The sequence below is a fragment of the Stegodyphus dumicola genome, chromosome 5, assembly GCF_044657685.1.
Source record: "Stegodyphus dumicola isolate Sdum_Otavi_A_Nest chromosome 5, ASM4465768v1".
NCBI lineage: Eukaryota > Metazoa > Arthropoda > Arachnida > Araneae > Eresidae > Stegodyphus > Stegodyphus dumicola.
The window spans coordinates 192,427,519-192,455,037 of record NC_140772.1 but is presented as its reverse complement, the minus strand read 5'-3'; the positions used below and the strand labels follow the sequence as shown (position 1 = coordinate 192,455,037).

At 32.5% G+C, this 27,519-nt stretch overlaps 1 protein-coding gene across 2 annotated transcripts in view; it reads left to right on the top strand.

Annotated features, from left to right (window-relative positions):
* The window catches only part of LOC118189817 (paired box protein Pax-6-like), a 183,846-nt gene that overhangs the window by 118,159 nt on the left and 38,168 nt on the right, over positions 1 to 27,519 (top strand). Inside the window, exon 5 of one of the 2 annotated variants that reach the window (XM_085817505.1) lies at positions 25,304 to 25,387. In XM_085817505.1, coding sequence (XP_085673631.1) covers positions 25,304 to 25,387 — 84 coding nt within the window. Of the gene's footprint in view, positions 1 to 25,303; positions 25,448 to 27,519 lie in introns of both variants that reach the window. The other variant, XM_035360491.2, reaches the window with a different exon arrangement.

Sequence of the window (27,519 nt, the reverse complement as noted above, 5' to 3'; positions counted from 1 at the left end):
TGATTCTGATCTTTCAAGGAAAAAAAAGTATCATTCTGCACTAAAAATTAGAACACAAAGTATCATAAAGTTAAAACATAAAGTATCATTCTGCCCTAAAAGTTAAAACTATTGAAGTTTACTGAATAGACCTAAGATACAGATATTAAAACAGGCGATTTTAGAAAATTAATGTGATTTTTTTTTATAAATGGAATGGAAGCATCCTTCTGCTACTTTAGATATGATTTACATAACATTATGCGAAGTGTAATAATTGATAAACTGAATTTGCATTTGGAATTGATTTCAAAAAGAAAGGAGCAATGCATTTCGAGAAATAAATTCGAAAGTATTCTATTTCAAAAGTAAATTTTTTAATCTGAAGGAGTATCTATGTATCGAAAATTTTCATGTGAAATAATAATACTAATAATTAAACAAAGAACAAATTTAATTTGTTAATTGATCTATTATTTTCATCTCCCAGGTCTGTTAATTTTATCTTGCAAATCGTAAGCAAATCAAATCTTGCTCTTTGAAAAGTACGCGCAATATCTTGGAAGCGAAAAGAATCCAACAATAATAAGACTAATACACAAAGCAGGATAATCAAACGGCTATGAAAGCGTCAGGTAAAAATTATCTGCTTGTATTTCTTATAATGAGCGTTGTTTATTTTTATGCATTTGAATCAGCAAACTAAATAAATAAAATACCCCAAACAAAACAGAAAACTGCAAAATTACAATACATTATAATTAAATAGGTAAATATACACAACCGTATATATGCATCTAACTACTGCCCATTCCCCCCATCTGAAAAGGCTTGAAAAACAACTTGACTACGGGGCTGTGGATTTAATTCCACGCACTTTCAAATAAGAGACCGTCGCCATTAAAAATGAAAAGAACATACAGTTAGAATTTTAAGTGTATTTTTGGCTATGGAATTTTATTATTACATGCATGTATATGTAAATAAAAATCATATTATATGCGTTCACGCATAGAGTTATTTTCTAGTATGCATGTTGCATATGCATGCATTATAAGCCCAAAGGAGCGTTAGCTCAGAAGGGCTATTAGTCTCGAAAAGGGATTTTGCGTTGAATCACTGTAAAAGGCTGAATCACTTTTCAAACTGTTGCCACCAACTATTATTTAAAAGATATTAAGTAATGAAGAATCTGCATGAATGTATGTAAGTTTGTTGCACTGTGATAAAAAGACGGTACCTAGAGACATCAAGTTTTCATAACGTGATGCTCCACACGAATATGGGCTCCTGGAAGCTCGAACTTGGAACTTTGAATTTGTTCTATTATCTATTTTCCATTTCGCATTCCATTTCGTAATACTTTAATGAATTTTTGATGAACAACCTCAACTATTTCAAAGCGAGCAATGGCAAGACTGTAAGGGGGGGGATATCTCCAGCGCGCGAGTCTGTCTATCAGAAATTCTAAGGATATGGTGTTTTTAAATATTTTGTTATATTGTTTTCCAATTGAATTTTACGTGGTTTGAGTGCGAAGAATATGATCTTTAATAAATAAAGGTATTTCACAAAAAGTTTAAAAAAACGCCCCTTTGGGCCATATATAAAAAGCCTTTCCCAAATTTTCCTTTCTCATTTGAATTTTAAATATATATATATATATATATATATATATATATATATATATATATATATATATATTGTGAAAATAAGCTTTTGATTTTAAATTTTAACGGAATCCCATTTTAAATGATTAGCCGCTATTTCATAAATACAGTGTTCGACACAAAAAAGAAAAAAAAAAAAAAAAAAGTATCTTCAAAAAAGTATTTAAAAAATTATTTTTGGATAAATATGCTTAATAGCTTATAGAAAATCTTCGTCAGTTTGGCCAATATACTGAGTATCAGGATATATTTGTATAAGGGGCCGGTATAATGATTAATCTGTTACATCAAGCTTATGTGAAGGGCCAATTATCGGGTTAGGAGACTTTAGATGGTTAAGTCAATAAGAGGAGAATTCAGATTTTCATTGAAACCAGTTGTGAACTTGAACATTTAGTATGCAATTTTTGCTCATCCCCTCTTTGATGCAAATCTCCGAGCTCGTGCAAGGGTGAGGAGGTGGAATAAGAACTGTAAAAGCTAGGGGTGGGAAGGAAAGAGCTAAAGGAAAGGGGGGGAATCGGGAACAAGAAACTGTTGTTCGGCCGGCTCAGATATCATCGGGGAGGTAATGAAATTCGTTATCCCACTACCGACTATTAAATTTTTTGGGGGTTGAAAAATACTATTTGACGGGAATTTCTCGACGGAGATTTAAAAACCGAGCCCAGTGGCAAATCTCATTTTTACGGAAGCGAATTTCTTGAATAAATAGGACTTAGGTAGATTTTTCTCTAAGCGATACACTTTTGCTTTTTCCTGCTTTTTCTGGTACACGGCGCGAAGAAACCGTACATTAAATTGCTGCATCATTGTTTGTGTTAATAATCGTGTTGGACTGCGTGTTTAATTATGTGAGCCGCATTATTTATGTAAAGCTGTAACAGTGTTTTGATTTTCAGTGTTTTGCTTAGAAAGAAGTACTGGAAAAAAAGAAAAGGGACATTATTATTTAAGATTTCTTGCTAAATTCAAAATTTAATCTAGGCAAATGAAGACGTATTTTGTTTCTTTGCGTATTATTTTTACTTTGTTTTGAAACATTTCGTTTTTGTTAAGAGTAGAATTAGAAATGATAGATTGACAATCTTCTTAAATTTGGCCTATTTTTAACTCTAAAACTATTCTTGAATTGAGTTAACTAGTGGCATTCAATTAAATAATGAAAAACGAAACAATTTTCACTTTCAGTACCAAGGAAGCCCAAGAATAGCAACACTTATAGAAAGAAACTTAGATTTTGTTTTTTAAATTAATCCTCACATTGCAGTCGCTGATGATATTAATTAGATTAATTAAAATTAATTAATACGAATAGAAAGAGAGTAAAGGAATTCATATTAAGATACTGTCTTGCTTCTTCTTGTGTTTATCGAATGATATATAGTTTTGGAAACTATTGTAGCAAATAGTTTAGCGGTTTGGTTTCAAGAGATTTAACGTAAAAATTAACACATACACGCATAAATTTATTTGGGCTGCATATTGTTGGAATACAGCATAATTTTTTTCATTTCCTACCACACAATTGTTTTTCATTTCTAAATTCCGTCTTCTACACTCATGTCCGTAAATTAAGGATAATTCAGAATCACACAGAAATCGAACTCTAAAGTAAAATTTTCACCTGTATAATTATCTTCAGGAATAATATGCAAATTACAGGAAACCATCGGAAGACGCCGATAGTACGTCACAGTTACGACAGCGTAAGAGAAGTGTATATAAGGAATGGTAGCAAAGGATTAAAATTGTTCACAAGCGTTCTGTAAGCCGCTCAGTGTCACAACCGAGGACTTATGACACAGAGGACACATGTGCATGATTTTTTCACTGGTAGAATTATCAGCCTTCTGGAATGTGGGCTTACTCAGACGAAAGTATCCTATGAACTTGGAATAGCCCAAAGTGTTATCTCTAGGTTTTGGCAATGATTCCAAAATGATGGAAATGTCAGTAGACGTTACAGTACAGGTCGCCCCTGAGTTACAACGCCGAATGACGACCGGTATTTGGCAATAACCGCCAAAAGAAGCAGACGGAGCACAACATCAGACCTGTCTCGCCAGCTATCTTCAGCCACGGATACGACAGTTTCAAGGCAAACAGTGTAAAGACGTTTGGGACAGATTGGTCTATATGTTCGCAGGCCTGTTAGATGTGTTCCGCTCACAGCAACTCACTGTCGCCAGAGGTTAGCGTGGAGTAGAGAACATGCAATGTGGACAATGTCACAGTGAGCATGTATGATGTTTTCAGATGAGTCCAGGTTTAGCCTGATTCACGTCAGACTTTCATATAGAGAACTCCAGGTACCCGCTGCCACCAAGAAAACATCACTGAATGACACCGTTACGGTGGTGCAGAATTGCTCGTTTGGGAAGAAATTATACTGTACTCCAGAGCGGATATCCATGTTCAGACCGGGACCATGTAAGGCTAAATTTATCGGGACAGTATTCTGGAACAACATGTACGTTTGTTTAGGGGTGCCATGGGCGCAGAATTTTCGCTTTTGGATGACAACACCCATCCTCACCGTGCAAACATTGTAAAATAATCCCTTCAATTTGAGGATGTCAACCGTATGGAATGACCAGCATTCTCACCTGACTTGAATCCCATACAGCATGTATGGGAGCACCTCCTGCAAGTGTACCGGAACTTCGGAGAGCACTGCTTGTTGAGTGGTGTATTCTTTCCCTCGAAAATTTGATATTCAGTCTGTCTAGGCGTTGTACGGATGATATTTCATCATCTTGGACACATACAATGCATGAATCATCCTACCAACCATGTAAGTTTTTGTAAGGAGGATATTTTTTGTAATTGCTCCAGAGTGCAAAAATCGTAGTTTTTATGAGTGGTATCATACATACACCAACTTTTTCGTTCTTTATCTTTTGTTTAATAAGTGGGCTATATGAAAATGTCACTGTTTTGTTTCTGAGCCTTTATTTGCCGGAGCTGGCATTATCCTTAATTGGACATAAGTGTAATTCCTAATCATTTCAAGAGGTACGGTTTTCTGGTATCCATTAAATCTTTAAAAAAAAGCTGTAAAACACAGAGTATCCTACCAGAACATATATAAAATTCTTTGTGAAAGGGGTTTTACGTATATAAGATAAACCTCCGAACGTTTAAAATTCAGATTAAGTTAATATATCGGATATATTAAGCAAGAAGAAGAGATAAGTCTATTATAAAGTCTTCTTAAACTTGGATTCTTGGGATAAAAACTGCAACACTGAATTTTCGAAGGCCCAAATTATTTCTCTTACTAATTCGACATTCAGTTTGGAAATTTCAGAAGATTTTTTGAGTAACAACCGCATGAATGACTTAATTTCTTTCCTTTTTGTCTGGAAACCATGAAAAAAATGTACTATAAGCTCTATCTGTATTTCTTTTGTGAAGCATACCAAATTCTGTATATAACATTGTATCTCCTGCTGTAAGTGTTTCTGTCAGTCATAATGGCGACGCTTCTAGAAAATTGAACTAATTTTCAAACAAATTGCAGTCAACTATAAACGTCATCCTTATTCATGATAATTTTCCGTTGAATTTCTTAAACTGTTTACTTTGAATTCCAAAAAGATGTTTTCTCTCATTGAAATCTTACTAAATTGTTTTACTAAAAAGGAATAAATATGCAAATCAAAATGATGTAGTAAATCAAAGCTTTCACCTTGATTAGGGAGGAAAACAGAATGAATTACATGGTTGAGGAACTTTGAGATATTTGAATAACTGTAATGTATGAAGATAAGATAAGAAAAAATCACGTGATATTCGGTATGATATATTGTTATAAATGAAACGACTTAAAAATTACCTTTATATGAGAGTACAAACAGAACACTCACACATATTAAATAAATAAATAATAAAGAAGAAGACGAAGAAAACATGAAAAACACAAAATAAATAAATAAATAAAAAAGGGGGTAAGTAGAAGTGAGTGCAACAGCAGAATGTAGACTGCGAGCTCAGCGAGAGCGTTAAAAACCACAACAAACTCTTTCGGACTACCGTAAAAACTAAAACCTTTCAGAACTTTTTTCTTTTTAGTCCAAATGGGCTTTGTCCCTGAAGAACTATTGTTTCCGTCTTGCGATTTTGCGTTGAAAACTTTAAAAGACTGTATCACTTTTCAAATTGTTGCCACTAAACACTATCACCCTGTATTATATTTGAAGAAATTAAATAATGAAGAATCTGCATAAATGTATGCATGTTTCTCGCATTGTGATAAAAAAACAATGGTACCTAGAGCCATCCAATTTTGAATGACGTAATCCTACCTCGAATATGGGCATCTGAAAGCCCAAATTTGAAATTTGGAATTTGTTTTATGATCGATTTCATATTTTGTAAAACTTTAACGAATTTTTCATAACAAACTCAACGATTTAAAAGCGAGAAATGGCAACATTCTATGAGGGGGGGGAGGAACCTTTTATCTCCAGCGCGTGGAACTGTGCAGCATACGTGTATCATAAAAGATACTCTCATTTTAAAATTATTTTGCGACATTGCTGTTGAACTGAATTCTGTGGTTTATGTGCAAAGAACATGATATTTAGTAAATAAAGGTAACACACAAAATGTAAAAAAAAAAAAAAAAAAAAAAAAAAAAAAAACGCCCCTTTGGACATAATTTAAAATCTGAAACCTTTAAGATTTTTTATTTATAATTTTATTACGATATTTAGAACAAAAAATACATTTATCAATTTCGTGTGGGGAAAAAGGAGAAAAAGTATTTTCTAAATACGCCATCTGATATTGCTGATAATATACTTTCGAAGAGATGTGAAATTAGTTTTTTTGAATATTGGACAAATTTTCATTGAGAATGTTTGAGAGCACCTGATTTATGTCAAAGTGTAAGAAAAGAAAGAGGGTTTATAATATTTTTTTCTGAATTTTCTTTCAAATTAGTCTCTAAATAAAATTTAAATTTAAACGCAGAAGTAGAATTCACTGAAATTACTAAAATTTTATTTAGTTGTATACACATTCTATTTTTAAACCAATACAGTAGATCAAAAAAATATGATGTCACATTTTTTTGATAAGAAAGATTTTTGATAAATAAAACGAGAAAAATATTCCTCAGAAAGGGCAATGGTATTTAACTAATTTAATATAAGTATAACTAGAAACGTTCAAGTATTTTCAGAATTTTTATTAGGAAAATACAGAAGTTTTTTTACTAACTGTTCAAATGTCTGTAGAGTCATTAGATTATTTCAAAGCAGAAGACATGAAAAACGAGCCATGCCCTAGCTGGGACTCGAACCCTGGATACACCCCGAAGGTATGCGGAAAGGAGAGAGAAAACAGCTTTTAATATAAATAGCAAAATATTAAAAATAAATGAGATAGGGATTGTCATTTTATGCCACGAAGGCATACCTTTAAGGGAGAAATACCCTTTATAAGTCTTTAATGCAAATGTTAGTTGATGAACTGTTCATAATGTGTCTGGAAAGTATTCAGTCTATGTACCTCTAATCTTAATATCCAGAGAGCATTCTTCATCGAAAGACAGCATGCTAATGTAATATATAATTTAAAATTATGGAAGAAAAATAAATTTCGAGTAAATGTTTTCAGGAAAAGTTTTTCACACCCCTTCTTCTTGTGTCTGACCACTCTCAAAACAAAATCGTAAGAGTTATTCAAAATCTACGTCAAACTAAGAATGCTTTTTTGCCTAGTTTTAAACAGTAGCTGTAATTGAAATCGGCGAGATTTGTCTATCATTTGGCAATTTTTTAAGTTTTATAAATTTATTTGCAGACTTTATTTCAGTTTAAAACATTTAGTTTATAACTTTTTGATCATATTATTCGAATTGTTGATCATAATAAACGATATATTATCCATGCTTTCGCATAAAACGGGCGGGACTTCGGCAATTCGATAACATTATCCGAATGATCACATGAAGCGGCGTCTACTGTATTCAAAACTTAAAAAGAATTAATAACTAGAGTGTAATTAAAAAGCATGACTGAAAGGAAAGAAAGCATATAGTGTTACGTTTGACTACATGACTGAGTATACTCTGAAAGCTCATTATTATTCACAAATCTATTATTTTGAAAAAAAAAAAAAAAAAAAAGCGATGATTTAATGAGAAAGGAAGCTAAAATTTACTCATGAATTAATCAAAAATAATTTTAAGAGGAGATTTCTGTTAAAAGCAGAAACCGAGACTATACCAAGATCTTTTAATTAAATCGATAAAGTGAAAACATATTAATAGAAAATAATCTGCGCACACTATAATGAAGCAATGTATACAAATAAATATGCAGTGTATGCAGTTTTTAGATCCCCCCAAAATAAACAATTTTAGTAGTAGTAGTAGTAGTATTTTGAATTCAAAAAGTAGCTTTTAGAATGTTATTATTTAAAAAATTTAAATCAGCATTATTTATATTTGAAAATGTGCATTTTTCTTACCATATTTCTTAATTTAATCATGAAATTATTTATTTAACATTCATGCTTTATAATGGTATGAAAAGCACTTTCGATATTCTTTAATTTAACGAATATGTTAATTCCACTATATTTAATTCTATGTTAAAGTTTCCATTTTACTTAATTTTAATTTTTCTTGCTTTTAAAATGTTTTTATTTATTTATTTGTTTATGCAACGTACTTGTTTTAGAAAATGAAATACAATCCACTTCATACATTTTTCTTTTCTTAAGTTAATATTTTGGTGAATTTTAAATGTAATATTTTCTATTACAATCATTTATTATTTGCTATTATATATTTATACATTTTCCAAAAGAGAAACTTTTAACCTTGCAAAATTGCAATTCTTCAAGCTTTCTTGACTGAAAATAAATATAATCAAAGGAGAATCGTTAAAAATTTTAAGTTAATTTAAATCTAAGATATCTAATTTTGTTCAAGAACGTGGATTAGAATTGAATTTAGAAAAGAAAATACAACAGGAAAATGAAATTGAGAACAAGAATGCTAAGAAAACTAGTATCAATGCGATTAAAATTTTGTCTTTTCATGCATAGTAATGCACTATTCAATAAAGGCAAAATATTTCAAATTTCTTTTAATGGAAAATAACATAAAAGTATTCTTTTGGCCGGGGAATTGTCCAAATAAAATTTCTATTTTCAGTTCGAAAATTTTTAATCAGTTTTAAAAGAAACGTAAAGCAAAAGAAAATAACTGCAGAAGAGAAGCCTATCTAAAGTTTCATTAAAATATGGCTTTATGACATAAACAATAAGTAAATTACAAACCCTTACGTGTATGGAGGATCATACGTAGTGGAATTCGCAGAATAGCAAAAAATATTCATCCTGATTATTAAATTATTGTCAACACATTGAAATATCTGTACTTAATAAACTAAACCTTATAATTCTTAAAATTTTTATTTTGAATCTCATAATGTGGTCACGTCTGAAGAAAAATTAAAGCAGGTCCATAATTGATTATGAAAAAGCATGTGGTACGCTCTGATTGCCTAGAAGCCCTGTGTTTCTTGAAAAACTGCTAATGGTAACTGACTTGCATTTGAACTATACACCTGGTAGCCTACATTAAAATTTGAAACTATCCTTCATCTGTAGAGAAATCGAAGGTAGGGCTCAGTTATCAATATATACCAGTTTTACCTACTTAACGACTAGAATGTTTAAAGATCAGGGAGAAGAATCAAATTAAAAGTAATAGACTTTAAATAAAGTTTTTAATGTATAATGCATAGAGATACCTGTTTTTAATGTATAATGCATAGAGATACCTGTAAGAAGAGTTAACCAGTTATCTCCATGGAATCATAGACCCTCTTAATTTATGTTATCCGAGTCTATTCGTAAAACGCTCAGAAAATTCGAAACGAAATCGAGAGCAATTACTCTATTTAATCCCGATTAATCCTCGGGCAAGCGCTCCTGTAGGTACCTTTTGTTTCCAAACTCCTCCAAGAAGACACGAGAAATTCTTTTTTTTCAGAGGCTATTCAATGATGTGATTCAAAGAAAGGATTAACACGGAATCGTAGGTGCCTCTTCTGTGGCAACACGCAAACAAACATGGTGGAAATGGGTGGGGGGGGGCAGAGGCTATCTTCTAGAGAAGGAGGCACGATCGGATGGCATAAAGAACGCTGGGATGATAAAGAGAAAACTACGAAGAGAACCTCCTTTTCGACTATTCCAGAAAGGTTTCTTTCATGCCTCTTGCGTCTTTTGAGGGTTCTAAAAACCGCGTCGGCTACGATCTGAGACGGTGTTAATCGGGCCCCTATTTTTAATGCCCGTCCCACAAAGGACGCCTTAAAAGCCTGCTCCTTTGCATCGCTGGCCACCAATGCGGCTGCCTTGGCGATTGTCAGGCGGCAGCTGAGGCAAATAGAGATTGTAATTACCACTAAAAGCGGGGAAAGGTTCTGGAATCGCGAATTACATGCTACGGAGAGCACCCTCCACGAAGACTAGGGAGGGAGAGCGACGAAAGGAACGTCAGGGTAAATATGCAATTCCATGGTGTTTTTTGACATCTTTATAAAAAGATTCTCTGAACACTTTTTTTCCTTTCCTCTCGAAGAAACCACCGTATAGGTTCTGTGAGGTGTGAAACAAATATCTTGAGGAATCAGATTCCCATTGTACATTTACCCAAAAATACTTTGCGGTTTTAAAAATAAAGCTTTTCAGATTTATTCGTTTTTTTTTTTCACCCATTAAAATCATGAGCGTCTTCTTTCTTTCCAAATGATCCGTGCAGAAGTTGAAACTGATATTCCATGAAGCGTTAAGTTATAATCTTATTTTTATGTAAATACATAAAATCCATGAATAATAGGGCTTTACATAGAATTATTTCTTATTTATTAACTTGTGTGGAATCCAAGCAGCTTGCTTCTGTACTCTGTATAAGTGAGTATCATTGATACTTACTGTTCGTTCACTAACGGCTAAACAAAATATTGAATATCGAAAAAATTGTCTATTACAATTTTCGTAATGCGCAGATAAAATTATTATTTTGTTTGGATTTGCTTGAAGAAAAAAAGCAAGGAAGCTCATATTATAAATTTATTAATATAAAACTTATTTTTCGTGGAAAGGTTACTTAAAACTTTTCCATTTTAAATTCACTTTTATTTTATTCAACTTAAAATTTGAGGTTACAGAAAGAAGATTTTTGCCTAGTTAATTCTTCGTCTATTAATATTCATTTAAAAATACACATAAATGAAATTCATAAAAATAAGAGAACTAAAAAAGTCCGTTACAGAAGAAAGAAATCCTATGTACACATTCCTTTCTTTGATTAGCTACAACAATCGTTATGATATAAATTAGACATATATAATAAAATTATTCGTTCTACGAACCATGTGTAATTTTCCTACGGACGCTTCTTTTCCACTTTTATAGGAAATATAAAAAATTACAAAAATGTAAACAATAAAAAATTTGTGCTACTGTAGAGACATTAGGATTTTTTGGAAGCAAGAGAGATTGAAAACTGAGCAACGCTTTCACCGGGAATCGAACCACGGACCTCTGAAATACGCGCCCAGCGTGCAAAGCACACCACGAAGGCATGATAGGAAGGCGAGAGAAATACCATATACTATAACGACGCAAAATTAACAACTGTGCAATGAATAGGTATCTTAAGTAATTTCTCATAAAAATAGGTAGTAATTATACATTGCAATGGGTTGAATTCATCTTCTTGCCACGAGTTTTAATAGAACAGCATTAGCACATTCCCATTTATACCCATCATTCATGTGAACAAAGCAAAATTACAGCGAATGTGGATTAAACTGACTTTCAAGACAGACACTTACTTTGTTACGGGTTCACACTGAGATATGTAAGATCTGCCCAAACCTTTGATGTTGTTTTTTCCTATTAACACAGCTATTCTTTTTTTATGTATTCCTTTACATTTTCACATGCTAGGGCAGTATAATTCCACAGATTATAATAACTGCGTATGCATTCTTTAAAGTAAAACTGCTAAATATTATTAACAAAGTAAATACTGCTAATTCCATATGAAACGTAATAAATTTAAAGCAGGTTTGTATTCTACTACATAATTGCAATTTCCTTTTATGAGTAGTTTTATATGCGTGCACTTTACTTTTACAGAAGGAATTGTCTGGAAGCATTTCAGTACAAGATTTATTACATAAACTGTCTCATCTATGTCAGAAAATGAGTAAAATAATTATTCTTTGATTTTTAGCTGATTGATTGTCTCAGTAGAAAGCAATGGAAGAAGGCAAATGTGATACTAGCAATATCATTTTCCAATCAAGTTACTAAATAATGAAAACAACTATTTTTTTATTTACATAAAAAAGAAACACTGTGAGTGGTACTTAGTGGTTGGTCTCTTTAAGGCAAGCCGTCTGTATTCATTGCTAATAAATCTGCAATAATGTCAAGGAAATTGTTGAAGAGGCAATATATGTTGCCGAAGCAACTCCGTTGTTAGATGCTATTGAGAACACATATCTGGTAGATTACGCTGACAAAGAACATCGCATTGATGCTGTTCGCAATTAAAATATAAAAACAATCATTTTTTTTCCTCTTCCGTTTTTTATATCGCTTTTTAAATATTAAATTTTATATATTGCCTAATCCAAATCTGAGTTGAACAAACTTGTTATATTTCAACTAAAATGTAACAAATACACTAAAATAAATAGTAAAGGCACGCTACGGAATTCTAAGAACCGAATTCTACCTTTCATTTTTCTCAGACACAACCTTTACATTAAATTCGCTTGGGAGAGGAATAAAGATAGAATTATGTGTCAGTGGGGGAGGGGGTATAGAGAGCAGAGAACCTGGGCATTAAAGTTATGGCATTATTTAATTCTTTAAAGAAATCTACTCCTCGAACAAACTTAAAAAATTAAACGTTTATAATGGGAAATAATAAAAGAATCAAAGCTTGCGTTAAAAATGCTGTAATCATCGAAATTATCACATTTAATAAAAGCAAGGAAAGTGGGTACGTTAAATGGTTTTGAATAGAGTATCCGCATTCGACATAAATAAATTCTAACTTCAGCGTCATTCAGCACTTCACAGCACTAATTGGGTCGAATTAGAAAATGAATTACTAGACACAATATTTATTCATAACTATAATGGACAGAAATTTTATATCTCCCGATTAGTGATTGATATCTTTTTATTATCTGACATTTTGAAGGAGAAATTTGCCATGGAGAAAACTAACATTTTAAGTGGTATTATTCAACTGGCCTTTGATGAATAAAATAAAGTACCACAGATGAATCATAATGGTATTCGACAATTTAATACACTATTTCGTTATAACGGAAAGGGGCACGGTAACATAATTGAAGAGAAATGCTCCTTCCTACATTACACAGTTTCCTATCCTTTAATTTATTTTCGTCACATAGCATTTTTCTCTCTTCAACGATAGCAATGGTAATGAGCAGCATCAATTCTATTAAATTTTTGGATAATTTAAGCGAAAGATAGCTTGGTTCTTTGGTACTGGTATGTCTTAAGTTCGGGGATAGAGATGATCAGATAGGATGCGGTGGATCATCAACAACTGTGCAACCAATAAGCATGTTATGTAATTTCTCATAAAGATAAGTAAGAATTATACTTTAAAAAAGAGGTTGAAATCAATCTTGTTGGCATGACATTTAATGCAATTGCAATAACACATTCGCATTGCTACCTATCACTCAAGTGCACATGGCAAAATTAAAAGGAATGTGGATTGATGAATTGGCTTTTAATATAGACACTTGCTCTTGTCACGGGAATACACGTCACAGACACACTCTGAAATCTGTAAGGTCTGCCTGAAACGTTGACTGTTTCTTTTTCTAACAGCATTAGCTACATTTTTTCTCCTCTTTTACGTTTTAATACACTAGTGCATTGGAATTTCAGAAATTATAATGACTGTGCACGTATTCTTTATATAAAATATAAATAAGAAAGCATTATTTTTCTAAAATATTACCTTACATCCCGGCGTATAACACGCAATTTTAATATAAAAATGAGATTGAAATTCACGAGTGCACATTGTACGCCGAATATAAAAATGATAGATTTAAAAATAAAGAAAAGATGAACAGACAAAAATTTGTTTTCTGCGTGTACCTAGATGCAGTTACTGGCGATTCTGGCGATTTTCTAAGACCCATTTCGCAACACTGTTTTCTAGGATGGGTCATTTTGTTACTCCTTTGTGCAAATCACATTCATTCTGTGGCATATTAATTAATGTGATATCATTTTTCTTCCACTCACGCATGGAACCAATGCCAGACATCCTTGCTGCAGCTCAATTTCCAGTTTCTTTCGCAAATTGAATGGCTTTGCATTCGAAACCAGCACTATGCTTGTTTCGTTTGGCAGGAGCCATATTTACTGCTGAAAGGAATACTAGATCAACTGCATTTCAGCTAAGGCAAATGCGATTTACCAAAGCCTTCGATGTTCACTTCAAAATCACGGTTTCAGATGACTACACACACACACACACACACACACACACAAACAAACAAACAAAAAAAAAACTTTTAACTTTTAGTATTGCGAATATATTCGGATCAAAGGTACATTCGTATCCGAAATTTTCTGCCACTTTTTTTCGAAACCCTAAGCTAGCATTCTTGTGCACATCTGCATTGAATACAACCTACCCTATTTGCAGAATTATTTACTCTCCCAAGCATTTCCTCACATACATATTATTTGTCAATTCAGTATACCATTGTTCGAAAACCTGATGAAAATCTTCGAAATAACAGAATTGTACAATTATTTTTCAGATTTCTTGGTAAAGAAAAGGGTGCGCGTTATATAGCGAATATAACTAAAAATTAAAAAATGGAGTTTGAAATTACAAGTGCGCGTTATACACCGGAATATACGGTAATTGCTTTTTCCGGCCAGGCGTATCTTGCTCCCTATATTAGTCGAAAAAAATCCTCCATTTTGACAAAGAATAAGAAGTTTTCTTCTAGAAGATAAAATTTTGCTTTTCTATGCCAGACGATGTTGAAGCGAAGAACAAAGATTCAGAGCCTTTCCTACAAGGGCAGCATCCGGATTGGAAGGATTTTAAATTCTTCTTTCTTCCTTCCTCATCTTACTCCCCAAAACCATGCAGGAAAATTCCCGAGAAGCATGTGTAATCCTTTGCTACCTGCTATAGTTGAATGTCTCGTCTGCTTTGGGAAGAGCTGTCTTGTAACAACGTAGTATTTAAGCGAGAATTTCTTCCGCGACCTGTGCTTAGACCTTTCTTTCTCACTCTTACGCGCTTTTAAGAAAGTTATTGCTTTAGGCTCTTTGTAAAAGAGTTTGAAAGTACCGTGGACCCGGAGCTTATTTTAAAAAAAAGTGTCTCTTTTAGCTTGTCTTTTTGTCTGAGATTATTCTTCTGATTTTATCTTCGGTGTTCGTTCATCTTTTTATTTGTTGGCTTTAAGTGGAATGAACCCAAAGATTTAATCGATGAAGGGAATCAAAAATAGCTATGTGATGAAAATATTTACGTGCACTTAGTCGCCGCAATAAATGCTAATAATGTTTTATACTTTAATAATTTTTTTGATTTAGACTAATTTAAAGTTAAATTAAAATAAAATGTTCATCGCCAGTGTGCCAGTTTTGTTTATTTGGAGGAAAAGTTTGGTAGAAAAGATTGAAAATATGTCCTTATTTTTGCATACTTTGCTTAAAAAATGAAAAGAAAACCATTTTTTAATTGCAGTTTTACTCATAAGAATAAATTTTCTTAATCTTTAACCTAACAGTAGCAATAAAAACAAAATATTATTTCATTGTTTTAGATGCTTAATTTTATGGTCGAATTAAAAGAAATAATCCGAATTTTGATTCTGACATGTGAAATTTTTAGAAAATTTACGTGAAATACCATAATAATAAAATCGAACGCAGTTTGAAGGCTATTGATTTACATGCTGAAATATACATGCTTATCTCATACAATCATTAACCAAGAGATTTATCCAAAAAAATGTTTCGCCATATAGTGTAAGGCATTATCTCATTCCATACCGCCTGCCTTCGTGCTATAATAAAAGCACATCAGATTAGCAATTCGAAAGATCCGGAGTTCGAATTTCTATGAAGGCATCGTTGATTCTTTATGTTTCCAGGCTTCGAAAGATTTCTAACGACTCTACAGAGGCACTCGAACTGTGAAATAAAAGGGAAGAGGGGTGAAGGATAATTCTTCACCCCCTTTTGACAATTGATGATTTGATGATTGGGTCTCCAGTTGCTTTTTAAGTAAGGGAGAATGTGCAGTATTTTCTCCTTCCTTATGGCCTGCTTTGGTGAGGTAATTGGAAGCAAGTCTAGATAATAATTGGGAGGTCTGGAATTCGAATCCATACAGGAGGCATTGCATATTTTTCATGTTTCCTGCTTTGACACACTTAATGGTGTACACATTATTATACTTAATTGGCTTTTAATTTAATAGTGAAGAAGAAACGTGATTATCCGAGTCTTGATTGACTAAGTTTGTAGTGTGATACACTATTTTTCTTACAACTGACAAAAGCTTTGCAGTGAAAACAAAACCGAGCACATGTATCCGCGCAGGATTTCTTGTGTTTCCGTTTGATAAACAGCAGTTATATATTGCACAATGTTTTGATGCTGAGCAATACTGTAGCTTAGCAAACTTTTTTTTCCTTTTTAGAATGATTTTCAAAAATTTTGAAGTGAAAAACATTATTTTTCATGATCTTAACTTTAATGTGAGACAAACCGTTGAAACACAATTATGACATAATCTTAGAACGCGAATCATGTAGCTGTATAACATATAATATAGCTGAAAACTAAAGGGGTGAATGTGTATTTTATACTCTGTTTCTCTTCCCCCCCCCACAGGAATTCTGATTCACTTAAAGAAATGAAGATGCACAACTTTAAAACAATGAAATATTTTTTAATTGGACTTAGGCATTCATCCGCTCTTGGTCACGCTGCCCAAAATCACTGAGAACTGCATGTTCGCAGATGTCACAAAGAATATCATTAAATATATTTTTCCACAAAAAAATTGCGAGACACCCAGGCTCGAAATTGTCTGCAACTCAAGACACACTAACAGCAAGCGTTTTAAAAATATGCGGTAGACTTAAACAAACAATTTCTTAGATTTAGCATACGCGCTCAATTTTTGAACGCATTTTTTACTGTCTTGTACGAAGTAAAGGAACTATTGTAATCGTGAAAAGATTCAGGTTTCTAATTTCAACGGAAATATCCATTTTGATTACTTTTTTGAGTGACGTCTGTATGTATGCACAGAATATATCTCGCATAACTCAAAAATGATTAGCCGTAGAACACTGAAATTTGTATATGGGATTATTATAACATCTAGTTGTGCACCTCCCTTTTCTATTGAAATCGGTAATCAGCTTATATATATATATATGCTTCCTTATACCCAGCGTAAAAGTAGTTAGTCGGCCTTTATTTTCGCAATCGTTGATCGTAGTCATACGCTTCTAATACCAGAAGTGTTTTAAATGATGAAAATATTCAAATTTTGTCAGTGTCAAATTAAAAAAAATAATAATTTGCGACAAACACCGAAATCTACCGTTTAATGAGGTCTTCCGGATGTTATATTTATATTTGGAAAAGTTTTATACTCGTTATGAAAAAATAAAATTCTAAGAAATTATTATGACTCCTGAACTACAAGAACTGACGGGTTATTTAACTTTAAAATTTGCAGTTTTTGATGTCATTATCAACTTGCCTCGAGGAATTGGTTAGTAAGATAAGAATAATTTGAGGAAATAAGTTCAAATGAACCGCAGTAAAAAATGTGTTTAATTTAATGCGCCGCAGGGAAGTCATGCGGTATTTACATCAGATATTTTATATTTGTATCATTAATACAACTAATGTTCTACAGAAACTAGTGAAGCTCACCAAGTAATCCAAGATTCTGATATTCATCAGAAGTTAGAAAATTCTACTATATTATTTTCATTGCTACACTGCTTAGAAACTTCCTGAATCCTGGATTTTTTTCCGGTGTTCGGCATCTATGAGAATGGCTATTTGTCAAATTTAAGAGGCAATCTTTTAAAGAAGAAATTCAGGTCAAACTCCCTTGGATTTGACAACTTTGCCAAGTCACTGGGTCAACATTCAACACGTGAGAAATTTTGAAATTTCGCTCGACCTTATGACACGGACAGATTAAAAAATCATAATAATCCTACTAAAGGGAATCCATATCAACGTTAGTTGGCCTTTTCCGCGGCACATTCATAACAAAGACCCGTCAAAAGGAGCGCACATATCCAACTTCCACTGACGCCTTACGTATTATGAGCCCATGCACCATTTTATGTTCATGAATAAAAAAACGAAGGAAAAGCACCGCCGAAATAGCATAACCAATGGCTGGAATACCCCACACCTTCGAATATAAAAGCCGAAAAAGCTCCGGGGAGAAGTGGGGATGTGAATTTAGAGATGGTAGTAAACAGGATTATTGGGTAGAGATCGCACGAAGATTTCTGCGGATTTGGAGAAAAATTTCGTAAACAACATGACCTGAGGGTTGGAGTGACACAAAAGCGTTACACGTTGGTCGTCTTGTAAAGTCGGTGTCTGATCAAGTGGAAGACATGATAGAGTTAAAATGGAAATAGAGTACGGGTGTCGAAGTGAGTGAAATGAGAATCGTTTCAGAGCCGGGGAGGAGAGAGAAGCAAGTCTGATGATAAAATAAAATGGTTTTGCTTCGGGTCCTAACATTGACATTTCGGAGCTTTCAGTAGATTATATCCCAGTGTCTAAGGACAGAGAAAGACAACTGATAAAATAAAAGTTTTTTCTTTTTTTTTCTAACAGCTGACTCATTGATTTGAATGGGTACCATGTATTATGTGTTTTGCACGCAATTCGTAAGTTCCTTAAGCTAGTTAAGTTACGCTTAGAAAATATCGTTGTGTGCGTACGAGTTCTTAATAGATTCCATGCGCAGAGGTTCGATGATAGGTTGATAAAATTTATTTTATCGAAAGAAACATTTCAGAGTTCTGGAATTTTTCACAAAAATAATCGTACAGATCTTCACAATATCACTGAGTACAATCACTATTTACGCTTAAAACTACTGAGAACGTTAAACACAACACAACGCAAAGCGTATCTAAAGAGCGAAGCTAACCCAGAGATATCTTAGTACTCCGAACTAATGCTGAACTTACAATTAACAGCTGACCGCAGTACTCTCTCTGACTTTATATAGTTGTCACAAGGCCACCAAGAAATGTCTTTTTGAAAGTATTGAAAGGCATATGAGGGCCAGGTACGGTTACAGTTCAAGAAATCAAGTGCTGTTATTGAATTACAATACTTATTATGGTGATGCAGGGATCGAATCAAATGGTCGACTATGTCGCAAATGCTCACCAAGTTTGGCGCATTTTGGTGATTTATCGCCAAATTAACGAGATAGCCATTTGCTCAATGTTAAATAGACTTGCCACTGTGCTCTTATTTTTCCGGACAGAGCACTGTCTCTCTAGATTTTCATGTTATTATATGCAGAAAAATACAACTTACTAATATTTACTTACTAATACAATAATTGCACCAAAATTATCTATCTATGCATAAAATTCGTAGCAATGTATATTATCATGTTAACATCTTTTAATACATTAACTGTCTTGGAGTATCTCACTTAGGGGTGTATCTATATAAATATGTTTACTATAAAAGTGGCTTCTAAATTTAAGAGTTTGAATTTATTAAGTATGGCACGTTAGATATTCCCATACGTTTGATATGGATCTCAATAAAATTGTGCTGTCGTAGTACATTTCATCTGGTTGTAATAGCTTAGTAGTAATATAAAGCTATGCACAGGTTACAAGTTGCATTAAGAATACGTCACTTATAAAGTAGCAAAAAAAAAAAAAAAAAAAAAAAAAAAAAAAAAAAAAAAAACTAATTCTTACAAAAACAAAAACAAAAAAAAAAAAAAAAAAAAAATGCACTGGTGTCTAAAAGTTAAGCAAACTGAATAATTTGACTATTCGATAAAAGAGACAACGTGTAGCCAGAAAAATATTTATTATACAATTTTTATATGCATTGCTCACTCTATTGCTTAACTTTTGAAGACGAGTCTTTTTTTTTTTTTTTTCCCTTACTTGATTTTTCCGATTTTCTTTCTGAGGTTTTTAATTCTACTCCTGCCATAGAATTAAATATTTTCTGTATAAGTAGTTTATAAAGGTAATCTCGCATTTAGTTTGAAATGTGTCTTCTGTACTTTTAATAGTATTTCCGAAATTAACGTTGTAGCTGCTGGATAAATGCTTTAAATTTAATGATTATGGTAAAGCACTCGAGGGCTATCTGCCTAGAGGGAAGGATGCTTTCATGAAAGACGTTTTGAGGGAAACTAACTCGTATACACGGTAAATATGGGAGAAATCACGAAAACGCCCATGCAGGCCAGCCTTTTCGCTGGATTCGAACCCGCGACCGAACTACCAGTGTTTAGTGACTTTATCGCTCTGCCGCTGGTGAGCCAGGAATATTTACATTACGACCAGGCACTCGAGCCTATCAGCCTACAGAAAGCGATGCATTCTAGGAGGTTTCTTAATGGGAAATTGGCTTATTTTTACTTAACACTTGAGGAAAATGACGAAAACTCTTAGGTTTCTGAGATTTGAACCGGAATCGAAGTATCAGTGTCTAGTTGTTTTATCGTTCCGCTGTTGAGTTGTAAGAGATAAGAAAGCTTCAGTTGACATAGCATTCTCAGAGTTAGCTTTGTTCGCAGCATAGTAAAAATTTTCAATAAATTGCTAGTCCGTAAAAAGATTTCAATAACTACCACTTTATCTTTTCAAAACCTAACAGTAAGTCATTTAAAGATAAATAATGCTCATGTTCACCGCTCGAGATTCGAACTTCCCTACATAACTCTATCACGAGTGCAACGTCGCTGTATATATGTATATAGACTTTTTTGCCGTATTTTATTTCATACTCTTTTCATTTTATTTGCATGTATTTTATTATTCTAATAAATTGTATTGTTTCAGCTTATTTGTATAACTTTATTATAACATGTACCTATCATAAACAACAGAACAAGTCTGATTTTCACCCTGTCTTTGCCTCTCCTGGTTCTGAGCTTCGTCTGTGTGTTTCACTGGACTCGTGAAGTCATGCTGTCACCCCCTCTTCGTACTACCGACGCCTTTCAATCGTCATTCCTTTCTACCGTCATGTGCCCTTTGGGCCTATGTGTCATGAGCCGGAAACATTGAGTAAAAACAGCAATATGCCGGCAATATCGATGATGATGATGATGATGATAATGCTCATGTATATTTTGATTAATTGCGAACGTAGTTAATTAAATGTATTTCGATGAGAAGAGAGATAAGCTATTAAAGGTGAATATTTTGTTACTAGATCGGAATGTTTAAGTTTTCCAGAGCCTTTAGGAAATTGTAAATATGGCAAGAAAGTAAAAACCTGATATTTTTTGTATTGAAAATATTTCAGATTCATAATCCTTAACTTTTGAGATAAAATAATGCTATGCAATTTACTGATACCTCTGTAGTTAATAAAGACCTTAGGATCACTACTTTTCTGATAGGCCATTTTGGCTGCACATCAAAAAGCTGCCTGAGATTACAGTTATGACTGGTACATTTCAAGCATATAAGATTGCGAGCTAAAGAAAGCACACTCAGAAACATTATTTCGAATTCCTTCTCCTTTCATTATCATCTCAAATTTCAATTATTTTAAAGCAGTTTTTTTAATTAGTGTGTTTTTGCTGTCAGCTTTGACTATTTGCTGGGTTACCTTCATCCACTAATTAGTCTTGCAGCTGAAAGTTTAAAGTGGGTCGGCTATTCTTTTAATGACGAACAATAATATTCATTTTGATAAAGCAGATTCTGGAACTGTCATATGTGACAGTGAAAAAAACACGAGAAGATTAAGGAAAGTTAGACGGATGAGGAAAATCTGAAAAATAAGATTCAAATTATTAATTTTTATTAAATGCTGAATATATGTGGGCTCACAGGAAACCTGACAAAAGAATTTCGCAAATTGCAGCTAAATTTGCAGAGGGTTTTTTTTTTTTTTTTTTTTTTTTTTTTTTTTTTATCTTTTAATCAGTAATAAATTTTGCCGAGAAACATTTTAAATGAATTTATCTAAAATTTTTTATATGTTTCGTGTTGTTTCTTTTAATTTAGTATATTTCCACTTGGCTTATTAATTTTTCCTACTTTTTATTTATCATGTTATTAAATATTGATTTTAAAACTATCAAGGACAATAGCTATTACATTTAACTTTGTAAAAACTTTGTACACTTTCCCGCAAAATATTTTTGGCGATTTTATTACTTCAGCAATTATTTGTTACAGGCATGTATACTCTTTTCCACACTGAATGATAGCATTCAAAAGAGAAATACCAGAGGTAACCTTCTCTAAAGACTAAAAAGGGCATGAGCCTTCATAAGCTTTATCTTAAATGAATAATCCAATTCAATCCAATGCAGAAATAATCTGATTCTAAAACTGGACGAGAAAATTAGTACATTGAAAAACAAGAATTCTGAAATGCCTTAATATACGAAAACACATTCTGGCTTTTCTTCGAATTCCTCCTAGAACAAATAAAACGTCGCTCAAAAGCTAGTCTTCTGCTTCACAGTTTGTGTTTGATGACAAATAATTCGTTCCAAACAACTAAAAAAAAAATTGTTTTTGTCATCATCTACACCCTGAAAAGAGCCACGGTAATCATCGTATTCCTTTCCATTTTTAAACAGCGTCTTGACTGCCCTGACCACATCACTCTTTTCAACCTTTCTAGACAAAGAAAAAGAAGGAGTTATGAACAAAATGTCCATGTCTCGGCACTTACTTTTGAGTGATCTTTTCCCCGCATTCTTTAGAACAGAATACATCCGGGAATATGAGACAAGCTTTCGGAGATATAATTAGGGAGGTAACATGTTCATCTTTTGCAGGAAGGATATTTTTCTGTTGTGTGTGTCCTTTTAAGAATATAAAAAATTCCAAAGCAAAGATGTTCAGCCAGGCAAATATAACTTATTCTTTATTTAAAAAAAAAAAAAAAAAAAACCTTTTAAGTCAAACGAGTTTTCTTTTGTTCTCATTACACTATGTAGAAATAATGTGCATTATGTATAAAATCCGCGTTGAATGCAAGTGAAAAAATGATAGCGATTTGTAAGAGATTTGTGACGAAAAAGTGGCAGTGATTTAAAATTAAGATGAAACATCAGAACGGATTTGATAGATTTATATTACAACTGTTATAAACTGAAGCTATTTTCTTGTGCCAGCCATCATATTGCTGTCTTTCACCATTTGTGTTAAATTGGACATGAAAGGTGGAAAAACAAACTAAATAAAGTTATACAATATTATCAATTAAAACTAAAGTTATTTTTAAGTATTGAAAAATCTAATATTTTTACGTCAGAATGGCAGGAACAGATTAGGCTTAAAGGTTTCAGAGTTTGGACTTTTCTTTTTTCCATTTTTCTTCCCCGGTTACAGTAGCGCCTGTTATATCCGCGCTGGCGGATCTGTTTCAAGATCTGTTGAACCCTATACATAATACAGTATTCATGTAATATTCGTATAATGAATATACAAATTAGTTAAGTATTTAATATTAGTAATTTAGTTTATAAATTACTAATCTCCACATATAATAAAAGAAAGAGCCTGTGTGCCTTTCGTTCGTGCTGGGCGTAAGCTAATAGACCCAGTACCAAATCGTAAGTTTGGTATGTAGGTGCATCTAAACAAAAGCCAGTGCACCTCGAAGCGATTTTTTAAAACTTTGAATCAGATTTTTTTAAAATTTTATCTTTTCAATTTTATCGCATCATTTTGAATAGTTTCATTCTTTTAGAAATGTGGTTTTGGCAACAGTTTTTCATTCAACTGTATACTAGAATGCTGACTTGAAAATCAGCCCTGGTGGCACTTATCAAAATGAGGGCTATAATTCTGGGCAGTTTTTAAATTTAATGTTTGTCTTGGATACTGGACGCTTGAAGAGAGAAGGGAACGGGAAGTCGATTAATTTATTTATTAGGATAATTAATATTTGTATTAAGGGATATTGCTTATTTCATTGTAATTTTGTAATTTTGTGATATGTGATAAATTTTTTTAAAAAAATTGTGGGTTTCTTTTTTTTTTTCCCCCCCTTTTTTTTTTTCTTTTTTTCTTTTTTTTTTCTTTTTTTTTTTTTTTTTATGAAGTTGTTCTGCAGAGTAAAATTCTGAGCAGTTTTTAGATTTAACGTTTGGTGTTCCCTCCAGGCATTTTTCCGGTACATTTCAAAGCCAGACGAAGGCTGGCCGCGTAGTTGCTAGTTTTAAATAAAACAGCTGTAAAATACATTATGCATTTACAGTGTAAATTTTTTCCTCTCATAAACATAAAAGAAAAAATCTGATATTTTAGACTATTATTGAAGAAATAATAATGTAATAAAAATACTACTTTAGCGAATGGTGCTAGATAAAAAATCGTATTTTTGCCTTCAAAGCATAGCATAAGCAATGAAATGTAAGTCCTAATAGTGTGTACACATATAACTATATTTTCTCATTTATTTATTAGGGTTAGTAATTTCATTTTGGCATTTTGCGTCGATTCACTATAAACGGCAAATCACTTTTGAAATTGTTGCCACCAAATACTATCCCCCCGTACTATATTTAAAGAAATTAAATAATGAATAATCTGCATAAATGTATGTATGTTTCTCGCATTGTAGTAAAACAACGGTATCTAGAGCCATCAAATTTTGGATAACGTACGTCTCCACCCGAATATGGACATCTGGAAGCCAAGATTTGGAATTATCTATTTCATAGTTTGTAAAGCATTTATGATTTTTGATTAAGAAATTCAGAGATTTCAAAGCGACCAAGGGCAACACTGTACGGATAAAAAAGCATTTTTAACTCCAGCGCGCGAGACTGTGTATCGGAAATTCTAAAGATATGCTCTTTTAAATATTTTGGGATATTGCTGTTGGATTGAATTTTATGGTTTAAGTGCGAAGAATATGATATTTAATATGATATTTAATAAATAAAGCTAACACACAAAATGTAAAAAAAAACGCCCATTTGGGAGTAATATATATATATATATATATATATATATTTTTTTTTTTTTTGTGCATATTTTAAATAGAATTAGTTTCAGAAAACGTTTTTTAAGTCGTATTTTAATTAACTCTTAAGAGAAAAAAGGAATGTTTTGATTTCTTAATGCAAAATTGCATTCCACGAAATCAAATATTCGCTAATCGATTTCAAACGGAATACTGATGAATAATATTCGGTTTTAGTTGTCCAATCAAGTTTTTCAATTTTTCATTTTTGTTGCAAATATTCTAATTTTGTTTATGAACAGGATAATTTGTATAATGTAATAGTTTCTAATAAATTTAGCATTTTTGTGAAATTTCGATTTTATATTTTGCAGGTAGTAATGAAGCAACATCTGACGGGAATTCAGAAAACAACTCTTCAGCTGATGAAGACAGTCAAATGCGCATGCGCCTGAAACGTAAGCTGCAACGAAATCGAACCTCGTTTGCCAATGAGCAGATCGAGGCCCTTGAAAAAGGTATGCCCTCAGAATAAAGATGTAGAACTTTCAAAAATCTAAATTTTTTTTTAACATGCAATAATTTCCGACGTTAATTATTGAAAATCAACTCCGGTAAAAAAATTTTTAATTATTGCGTGTATAAATTCACTTTCAGTATACAGTCAAGTCTTGTTAACGTAATATTGTACATTCACAGTTCCAGTTAAATCAAGCAAGTACTATAATTTTAGACTATCATAGTTTTGAGTGATGATGCACCTTTTAGTAAAAATATACCAATCTGAATGTTTACATGAGCCCCTTAAGAGAGGATGCCAAAGATTTTTAGAGAAGGAGAGAGTTGTCGTAAATAGTTTATTCAAAACAAAAGTCCATCCACATACGATCAAGATAATTTTAACGATTTCTACGTCAATCAAAAATAAGTATCTAAGTAGAGATTTCAAATTACTAAGAACTTCGCAATGCTAAAACTTTAAAATTTTTATCTTTCACAAAATTTTACAGTTTTGATCTAACGTAAAGTCTACCCAAACAGAGAAACAACGAAGTATAATTTTGATATATAATCTTGACATGTAAGGTGAACAGTTTTTCGTTTTCTAGTTTTTCAGTACAATAAAACAGTTATATATATATATATATAACTTCTTCAATACGAGAAGTAATATACTAGCCGGAGCTTCCTTTTAAGAAAGCTAATATAATACAATGTGTTCGTAAAGTCTTGGTGCAATTTTGACCTGTCAATGGAAATCAACGAAACAAGATAGAAATGTGAAATCTTCACCAAATAAAAGGTAAACTCTCCACGTTTCATACTTGTTCGGTTTAGTTGGATGTGGCTTCTATTTGTTGCTCTATACACATCTGAACGATATTCAAGTTCTTCCCTCACACGGTTAAGAACGTCTGTTGTAACAGAATGATTGACGTCTGTGATTCTCTATTTTAAATGATTAATGTCGTTGATACTTTCACTGTACACATTTTGCTTCATATAACCCGCAAGTAAAAGTTGAATAGCTGATCTACTGCTTGCGTACTTTGGTTGCGTCATCACCTGTGTGCGCACAACCTTGCACATCATACTACGAAAAAAATCTTGTTTCGTTGCTTTTCTGTGACCGGCCAAAAGAGCACCATGATTTTACGAGCGCACTGTATAATTTCATTTCTTACTAAAGTGTGTCACGTAACCACAACGGTCTTATTTTGGAAGCGAACTAAATCTGATCCATTTGTTAAACTGAATTCATGATTGATAATCAACCCCCCTAGCAATATTTAATGGTGTAACCATTTTGAAACGCCCTGTATAAATGTTATCTGTAGGTACAGACAATCTTCAAGTTGTATACCATTAAGTTAAATTTTAAAAATGCAATTAAATTAAAAATCAATATTCGGTTTTAGTTGTCCAATCAAGTTTTTCAATTTTTAAATTAAAAGTAGCACACCTGTAACGAGACTTGACTGCAATTCTGAAGTTTCGGTTGAAAAAAGATATTTAAAAATTTTTAAATGTGAATAGGGAGGGGTATACTTTTCCCTGATGGATTGATTGAATTAAATTATGTTTTTAAGTTAATATACAATTGGATTTCTGAGAGTTTTACTACTTCCTTTTCATTTAGCTTCGAGAGTCCTTGAACAGATAAGAAATCCCTAAAAAAAAAAAAAAAAAAGCGATCATTAAGATTAATTTATTGCTTCAATAAGGATATCGTTTGCGAATAGTAGTAATTTATTACTTTCAGACTTAATTTCTTACCGAAATCTCATTATCCATAAATCAACAAAGTATTTAAAATATGATGTAATATTTTCACATAACTAATGCAGCAGTTTTTAACAGTAAATTTTTTCCTTTACACCCTATGAAATTATCTTAAAAATTTCCAATAAAAAAGGATAACGCGTCACATTTTTCGAATTGTTTTAGCAAAAGGGGGAGGTCAAAGTCAATTATCTAAAGCTGTAAATCAAACGATATCCTGCTGTTTTAAAATTTTAAAACGGGAACACACTGAAGGTATTTTCAAGGGCTTATGGTTCTGCAAATTTTGATGTTGTTTGGTGTTCAA